General features: G+C 41.3%; 1 protein-coding gene across 1 annotated transcript; it reads left to right on the top strand.

Annotated features, from left to right (window-relative positions):
* The first annotated feature begins 6,147 nt into the window (after positions 1 to 6,147).
* LOC131675892 (uncharacterized) lies at positions 6,148 to 6,705 on the top strand. The gene has a single exon (XM_058955026.1). The coding sequence runs from the start codon at positions 6,148 to 6,150 to the stop codon at positions 6,703 to 6,705; it is 558 nt and encodes a 185-aa protein (XP_058811009.1).
* The last annotated feature ends 2,903 nt before the right edge of the window (positions 6,706 to 9,608 follow it).

Here is a 9,608-nt window from a genome sequence, read left to right as displayed (position 1 = left end):
GTGTAACAATATTTTGGGTAGCGCATACACTGGCATTACTCGCCCAATATTATCACAGGCAGTTGTTGCATTGGCTTCGGTTTTCCCGATTATAAATCGTGAATTAAGTTTCCGCTATCCTCTTTCGATGAGTTTTTCCAGTTTTAGCAGTGTCTGATGTTGATCAGAGAAAGTGAAAATGAGCTAACTAGGTTGTAGCATCAGATCATAGTAATCGATTTTCTATCACTGTGTATCTATTAAAAAGTTTCAGTAGGGATGAAATATTTGTAAAGAACGATTTTTTGCATCCTTGATTGAGATGATGCTTTCATTGAATCGTAGCTCTTACTTTTGCGAACAAGTTTGCTGAAGACACCAAGTATCTATGTTGAATACATTGAAAGTTGTAGCTTGTTGTTTGTGGATGACCCATCGGCGCTTATTTATCGTTCAATATAGTAATGATCCGTTCAAACAAACTAGTCGAATTTCGTTTCTATAAAACGGAAAAGGATGAAATCAGAATTTCATTCACTATTACAGCTAGAAACAACCACCGAACAATTCCAAGTTGTCTGAATGTACCTTGATCACTTATCAGTGCACAAATCTTCATTTACCTTATGACAGCAAATTTTCTAGCACATAACCATCAAATCGATCTGGAACATATCTCGGAAAATGAGAAGCGAAATAAATAAGTAGAATGAAAGTCGTTCTAAACTCGAACTTTTTCGAATACTGTCTTTCCATTATTATTCGCTTTTTGTCGCATTCCATATTTTGATATATTATTTTGAAGACCCATATTTTAGATCAATAATAAAATCAATCAAGATCAATTTCGATTTTTTTTTAAATTTTACAGTGGTGTAACCCCTTAAGTGGTTGATTTAACGGCTTCTTTTAAAATTTATCGAACCTACTCCCATTCGTTCATTCGTTAGAGTAGTTTATGTTAAAGAGAGTGTACTAAATTAATAGGAACCCTTAAATTTAGGAAGTTATGACCCTCGCTCCACAATGCAGTTTGCGACAGAATTGCGCAACTGAAAGTGATTAAATGAAATGAATGAAAACAAATATTAGACTATAGCATTTTGTACGCATGCACTTCAGAGGTCCAAGAGTTACAATTTCTGTTCTAGTTCTCGGATCGCCAACACATTTTTTTCGATTTTTTGGCCCAGTTCTCAAGGGAAATCCAGTTTTTAACTTTTTGCATACATATTGCAGTGAATGAAGAACTTAGATAATGTATTTATAAAGTAGTAATAATTCAATTGTCCGTTCATTTTAAAAGGCCATTTTCTATAACTTTACAACTGATTTAATTTCACTTTCAAAATTTCTCGAAACATCATGTTCTAAAAGTTCTCACCCGATATAATATTCGAAAACAGTTATAAAAAATGTCTCATCACACTGGTAGATGGATTCAAAGCGTTTTTTTTTTAAATAAGTGCACGAAAAAACATGAGCCCTGCTAAAACATACTTCTGAATCAAAATGGTTTCACTGTTAGTCGAAAACAAGATTTACAAAACGACCAGAATTGCCAAATATGAATCGGGAATGGTCGAGTTTATTGACATTCCCTATTTATTTCTAGAATTCATCATACACATCATGACGTTATTTATTTAACTGATAATCGATTTTTTCCTTTGAATGGATATCGATATCTTTATCCTCAAGAAACTGACATAACTGGTAGGTGAATATAGGAACATGAATAAGATAAGCGACCCACTAAATACGTCGTGTACATTGTGTTTAACTTCATTTTCTAGCAATAATTTATTTCATTTGAAAATTTATCCCCGCCCTGTCACGAAATCTTGATTTTATCCCTACTGGTAATATATCACTAGGGTATCTTAAATAAACTTGTTACGTCACTGTTCAGTGAACCCCAGCATCCATAAGCTACAGATTGTCACAATAATTTTCACCTATTCCACCCTTAATACAAGGCCTCTGTCTAGAATATGTTTTTTAGCATAACTAGTAGGTAGGTATTTGAATAAAGAAAACTAATATCGTCCGGCGAACATGTTAGCGATGGCCCTCGCGATGCTAAATTGATATAATCTTTCGGTGTTCGTGATTCTGAAATACTTCGAGGTAATCTTTTTTTTCTGTATTCGCGAACATCGTTTCGAAGCTCCGTGTAAATGTTTCAAAAGCATCGATCACACGAACCAAGAGCTTAGCTCGTTTTCGTCGAAAACTACGCAAAAGCTTTTACATATCTTTCCGAACATTAATGATATGAACAAGAAGCTTCATTTGTCCTCGCCGAAGAGCATGCAAAAGTATCGCCCAAATGTCCGCATTTACGATGGTAAGCGATTGTGATGCGAAGCTTGTGTATACGAACCAGTAACGCAAAGATTCGTGCTTTGAAAGTATTCGAACATAGGTTCGGTTCGAATATTTCCTGCCCTGATTATCTGTGATAAAGTGCGCCAAATAAAATTCACGACAGTCTAGTTCAGTCACCGCCGGCGGTGATCGATCTATCGCACTTTGTTTCTTTATACCTTTATATCACAGTCCGTCTTTGTTTCGCTGTTCGCTTGTTCGCTTCGTCCGTTTATTGGAATGCAGGAAATGGGTCCTACACTCCTACCGCTGAGAATGATCATAGCTGGTGTCGTGACCAGGATCCAGTTGTACACGAACACGCCAACATTTTGCGCCTACTGCGTACCATCACTTTGTCATCGCTGATTTCATCCAGCACGCAATTGTTGTTCAGGAAAGCTGGTAGCGGCTAATTTCGCCATTGCTGACGTTGTACGTCCCTGAACAATTGAGCGCCGCCATCGGGAATTTTGGACTTGCAGAAGCCGCTTGAATTATAATACAAGGCGTGATATTTTCAGGCAGATGGTTAGTTTCTATCCAACGTGAATTTAATTCCTTACTGTGGCGTTCTAGATTCGCCTGCTCAACGCGGAAGATTCGACCGACTGCTTGCCGCTCTAAGCAAGGTTTCAGGGAGTCTGTGGAGCGAGTGCAACGGTTTACAGGAAGCTTTGTAGTACACCTACGGTCACTCAGATCTATTACTGGACCCACGTTCCGGTAATCATCATTTCTGGCGATTTTCTGGTGCTGCTGCCGCCAATAGCCATTCAAGATGGCCGAAGAACAACAAATCAATTCACAAGTGTCAGCGAGAACAGCGATGCTGGAGGCTCTGGGTCGGGCAGAGGCATTTCTTCGAGACTTCAACGCTCAACGCTACGGACAGCAGGTGCCATTAAGGCTGGAATACCTCAACGGAATGTGGACGTCACTTGAAGAGGTACAGGCTCAACTGTAGGATGGTGATGTGGAAGGCAGGGCAGAGCATGCTGCTATATGTGCGGATTTTGAGTCTCGTCTTTTCTCAATAAAAGCTGCATTCATTTCCTATTCGCCTCCACTTTCTATTAACACTGGCGACCCTCAACCCCTGCATGCTACTTCCACTCTCTCTGGCATCAAACTGCCGACAATTTCGCTTCCTAAGCTCGAGGGAGATTATAAGTAATGGCTAACTTTCCACGACACGTTTTTAGCTTTAATCCACAACAACGCTGATGTTCCACCTATCCAAAAATTTCACTACTTTAGGGCTGCCGTCAAAGGGGAGGCTGCTCAACTGATTGAATCCATCGCGATTTGTTCCGCTAATTACTCTCTGGCTTGGCAAGCTCTCGAGGTACGGTACTCCAACGAATATCTGCTAAAGAAGCAACACCTGCAAGCACTCTTCGACATTCCACGCATGAAGAAGGAGTCTGCAGCAACACTTCACGGATTGGTGGATGAATTCGAACGTCATACGAAGATTCTTCATCATTTGGGAAATCCGACGGACGCCTAGAACACTCATTATGCATGCGACAGCACGATGATTCCCTGAAGGCCTGGGAGGACCACGCATCCGTAGCGGAGAACCCGAACTTTGCATGTTTGATCGATTTCCTCCAGAGGAGGACAAGAGTACTGGAATCGATCACGGTCAATCATCATCAATCTACTAGCACGACAAACACAAACGATGGTGCGTCTAATAGTCATTTCCGCAGACAATCACAGTTTCGTCTCTCGTCAAGCGCATCAACCGCTAACTATTCTTTCAGGTGTCCCACATGTAGTCAACAACATTCGTTGGTGAGATGCGGCAAGCTCAACAACATGTCGGTGAACGACCGACAATAACTTGTGAACACGAAACGATTGTGTCACAACTGTCTACGGGGAGATCACATAGTCCGCCAATGCCCATGTGACCTAAACTGCAAGAAGTGCAATGAGCGCCACCACACTTTACTACACACGAGCCAAGCCGCCGGTCCTAAGAAGGTCAGCAACGACGCTGTTTCTCGTTCAACGTCTTTCGTCGATTCTGCTAACAGGGCTACATCGTCGTCTACTCCTGTAGTTTCCGAGCAAACCATGGTAGCCGAAGATGATTCGATTGTCGAGACGAGTTTTTCTCTCCAGCATCCTCGTGAAAATATCTTCTTGCTAACCGTCATCGTAAATATCGTCGATGCTTATGGACAACTTCAACCCGCTCGTGCTTTATTCGATAACGCATCGCAACCGAATTTGATAACCGACCGCATGGCTCGTATCCTCCGCCTGAAGAAGCATCCCGTCAACGTTACCGTCCAAGGGGCCGGACAGTTATCCAAGGTCACATACGAGTCCATCTACGCCCTGTTTCATCCAGAAAGGAACATTTTTCTTACGGAGTTCATTTCCTCGTAATGGACAAACTAACTGCCAATCTTCCTGTGCAAAATGTCTCCATAGCAGACTGGAGAATTCCAAAGGATCTATTCCTAACGGATCCAACCTTCAACAAGAGCCAGCCAATCGATGTAGTTTTTATTCATTTTTCCCGAATGCCACACGAATACAATAGCGTTTTCGGATGGATCGTTGCGGGCTCTGCAGATCTAGTGTCCCCCAAGCTCAACCCATCGTCCAATTCCAGCAGCCTCGTGTCTGTATCTATGGTTTCCTTGGAAGAAACTCTAGAATGTTTATGGAAAATGGAAGAACTAACGACCAAGGACAAATACTCCGTCGAAGAAAGGCACTGTGAAACTCTTTACCAATCGACGGTCTATAGAAACCCTGACGGACGGTATATAGTTCGCCTACCTCGAAAGCCTGACTTTGACAACATGTTAGGCGAGTTGAAGGCAAACGCGCTGCGACGGTTTGAATATTTGGAACGACGCACAGTGGCGGCTCTTCAAACAAAAATCGGACAAAACCTCAAATGTTACCTAATTTGGCTGAAAATCACAATTTAAGCTAATTTTGAGGTGCTGAGCTCATTTTTGATGTCAAAAGTCGTAAAATATTAAATGCATTTTTCCATACAGTGTCATTGAACCTTTCTTATAACTATGATCCCGTTTTCATGATAGATTTTCCGTTACTGTTCACCAATGTCAACAATATCATAAAAAATGAAGAATACTACTTAAAAACCATTGTTGAACGTATTGGTTTACTGTAGATTGTCTAACTATTTTACACAAAACACCATGTGTCTCCATATCAGCAACAAAGCTTCAAAATCTCCTTAAACCTTTTTGCGCACCTAGGCGCAGAACGAGACCATGATGTTCGAAAAGTAGAGGTAATTTCACATAGAATGTATACTATGTGACCGTTCCGAAATGATTCCGAAATGTGTGCAGAATACATTAGTGAACAAAGTATTTTTGATCTGACCACCTTAAACATATTTAAACTAAAAAGTCATAGTTCCAAGAAAATTTTCCAAATGTATTTTACTCACTAACCAAGTTCTTTATTTGCTCTACACAATGAAACTAATTGTGCTAAAATCGGACCAAAATCAAAAGAGCAACATGCATTTGAAGTGAACAGAGCAATGGTGGTTTCGGAAATGAAAATCATTAAAAAATCCGGACTTTGGTACGTTTAAACTCGTGTTAAAAATCGTGTTCTTATCCAATGATCATAAAATTTCGAATATACATCATTCAATACATGAAAAATTTAGGAAAAATATAAAATATCATTATTTCAAAAATAAATTTTTGAGGTTTTGGCCAGCTTCCGGCCACTGTGCGACGTTTGGAGCGAAACTCCGAGCTGAAGGTTGAGTATCACAGATTCATGCAGGAATACATCGACCTCGGACATATGCAGCTAAGCAAACTAACTGAGGCCGAAGGCTCAAAATCATTCTACCTACCACACCATCCTGTCATCAAGGAAGCTACGACAAAGGTTCGTGTTGTATTTGATGGCTCGGCAAAAAACATCTACAGGTTTTCCCCCAACGATGCGCTCTGTGTCGGCCCGTTCTTCCAGGACGAGCTACTCACTACAATCTTACGGTTTCGGACGTATCCCATCGCTCTAGTAGGTGACATAGCAAAAATGTACCGACAGGTTCTCGTGCATCCGGATGAAGTTCCACTGCAAAGCATTTTCTGGCGATTTTCCTCCGACATGCCAGTACAAACCTTCGATCTACTCATCGTTACTTATGGGTTAGCTCCATCGTCGTTTTTGGCAACTCGCACGCTGCTACAACTGTCTGACGATGTAGACCGCTCATATTCCCTCGGCAGCAAGGCTCTCCGGAAAGGTTTTCATGTCGACGACTTCATTGGCGGGGAGCAAACAGTTGAACGCGCCATCCGCTTACGCATAGAACTCAGCAAATAGCTCGAGAAGGGAGGATTCGTTCTTCGCAAGTGGACTTCAAATCGGCTCGAAGTGCTACACGGCCTATACGCCGACAAAATAGGTACCCAAACCCCTCTGGAGTTCACCCCCCACGAGACAGTGAAAGTGCTAGGAATTATTTGGGAACCAGAGGGAGATTTTCTTCGCTTCGACTCGCAAGTGCAACATGACGGCAAATTACCACCCACCAAACGCTCAGTTTTATCCTCTATCGCCAAACTATTCGACCCAATCGGTCTTATTGCGCCCGTTGTTGTGAGGGCCAAAATAATCATGCAGCAGTTGTGGCTGCTACCTGTCGATTGGGACGATCCAATTCCTGAAACTGTTCGAACCAGCTGGGAAAACTATCACCATGAGTTGCCGAAAATCACCGCCCGCCGAGTAAATCGATATGCCTTTCTCCCTTGCTCCACCATACGGTTGCATACTTTCACCGACTCTTCTGAATCGGCCTACGGTGCATGCATCTACGCCCGTTGTGAAGACGAGCAAGGAAACGTCAAAGTCGAGCTTCTAGCAGCCAAGTCACGTGTCGCTCCGCTAAAACGACTAAATATCGCACGTCTAGAACTCTGCGCTGCAGTTTTGGCTGCCCGTCTTCATGATCGAGTTAAGCACGCCATCGACATTGACGTCTCTGCCTCTATTTTCTGGTCGGATTCCGCCATCGTTCTCCAGTGGCTCCGATCCCCTCCGAACACATGGCCAGGGCTGGAAACGTGACATTTTTTATGAACGTCATAAGCTTACAAACTTTCACGCTGCTGCCCTAACAGGAAAGTCATACACGAATTCCATGGTTGGTGTACGTATGAATGTCGTTCAATGAATGTAATCTCTTTGGTGTGCGTGAATGCCGCCACAAAGCAGTTTTGTTTCCCGCCACCAAGGCTGGAAGAAGTCATTTCGAATTTCATTTTAATGCGAAAGTTCGGGAAAAAACCAACGCGACCGCCACGCTGTACCTAAAGCTGTTATGCATGTGAACGGACGAGAGAAAAGCAAAAACGTTCGTGCTGCTGAGCGTGCCTGTTACATGTTCGTGAAAGTTCGGTTATTCGGCTTGCTGCCGTAGTTGGGTTTCGTTCGCTAGCTGTTGCGAATGTATGTGAATGGCCCGTGTGTTTAACTCTCATCATCCGTTCCGTTGGAACTGTTGCAAATAAATTTCATAGCAGCGGTTCAAAATGAATGTAGTGAACGACATTCATGGTCCGCCGATGCGTCAAAATGGAAATGTTTTCAACCTTTTAGTAATGAGTTTTATATTGAAGGAGAAGTTATTGGCCGTTGAAAATCAATAGTTTTGTACATTTACAATGCGCAGGGGGTGCGCCGATGAGCCAAAATGTTTTTTGACATTAAAAAGGTCTTACTCCACTATCTGTGGCTAGGTGTCATTCTAACATCTAAACTATCTCCCATGTAACGAAACTATGTAAGGTTTGCACGCATATAACTCCGATATTACTAGATGGATTTTAATCATTCATACACCAACCGATTCAGAAACACCTAACTTAAATATTGGTAATAATTTAATATCTCCCCAATAAAAGTAGACTTTTGGAAATTGGTAAAATTAAAAAGTTCACGAAGACCGGGAAAATTACCATTCGTGAGGCAGATTTCTCAGACACAGCCGTCATTAGAGGGCACCTTAGTCGATCAATCAAACACGAAAAGTTATAAATAGATGCGACGCATGTCCGTTTAAATCAGTTGTTGCTAATATCCCGTACGAGCAACATCGGGCGATGCAATAAGCGCTATCGATTTTCGGCAACTTTGGCATTTGCACACACTCGCACCTAAGTGACTAAACTATATACGGTTGGTTTATAAATAGAGGTGACGCGTACACGTTTGAATCAGTTTTTGTTCTTATGTCGAACGGGTAAGATCATGGCTGCAGCGTCTGGACGTTACTCTAAGCGGTAGACGCTATGCATTTTCGGCAGCGGTGGCCGTGTGCGGATTTTTCGAGTACCAGCACGGTGTCACAGGATGATTTGCAAAGTGTATGGGTGGGGTGGTTTGGATTTAATTCAATACGGCAGGATGCGACTTATGGGTGCTGCTTGAGAGTGTTGCGTTGAAAAAAAATTCTAGAGAAAAATTTCAATAGGACGTAAGTAACATTGAGAGCCTCTCTTTGTTTACTTTCTCTTTCGTTTATTACGACGTCATTACAACACTTTGTACTAATTTTCCAGTACATATCGAAAGCCGACGGTTAGGTATACCAATCTAAATTTTTAAAATAAATCTGTTTTAAATTATGAAACAAACCGCTGTACTGAAGATATAATTATGTCAGTCGTATTACCACATAAAACACCTATATAACATAAAACGCTGCAGAATTGGTTCAATAATACAATGTTTACACTGCAGAGTTATAACACGTTATAATAATTAGCAACATGAAAAATGTCACCAAGATAGCATAAAAACCCGTTTTAACTGGTAGTGCGAACGTTGAACAACAATGTAATTTATCAAATAATTTCATTTGTTCAACCACTAATCGATCAAGAAATACTTAACTTAAGATTGTTTACTTAAGTTCATTAGTACATTATTGAAAATTTAAATGGAAAATGAAATTTCATATTTCATGGAGAATCTGTATATTTCCGTTGGCGGGCGTGGGCTTCCTCATCCCAGTTCTCAAAATGGAACTTTTCTTTTGAATATATTTTCTGGACAGACCAGCCTATTTTTACTAGATGGATCAGCCAAATAATGCTAATCACCTAGTGAGATACTTGATTAATTTTAATAATAGATTACCGTTAAATGACCTTCAATAAATTATGTTTCAATGGGGAGGGTATATAGCAAATTATAACATATGAAAATATGCGAGTGAGCAA

Source organism: Topomyia yanbarensis, chromosome 1, assembly GCF_030247195.1.
Source record: "Topomyia yanbarensis strain Yona2022 chromosome 1, ASM3024719v1, whole genome shotgun sequence".
Classification (NCBI taxonomy): Eukaryota; Metazoa; Arthropoda; class Insecta; order Diptera; family Culicidae; genus Topomyia; species Topomyia yanbarensis.
This window is presented reverse-complemented; position numbering and strand designations above follow the sequence as displayed.

Coding starts and splice junctions, on each gene's coding strand:
- LOC131675892 (XM_058955026.1), top strand. CDS start 6,148: ATGCAGGAATACATCGACCTCGGACATATGCAGCTAAGCAAACTAACT.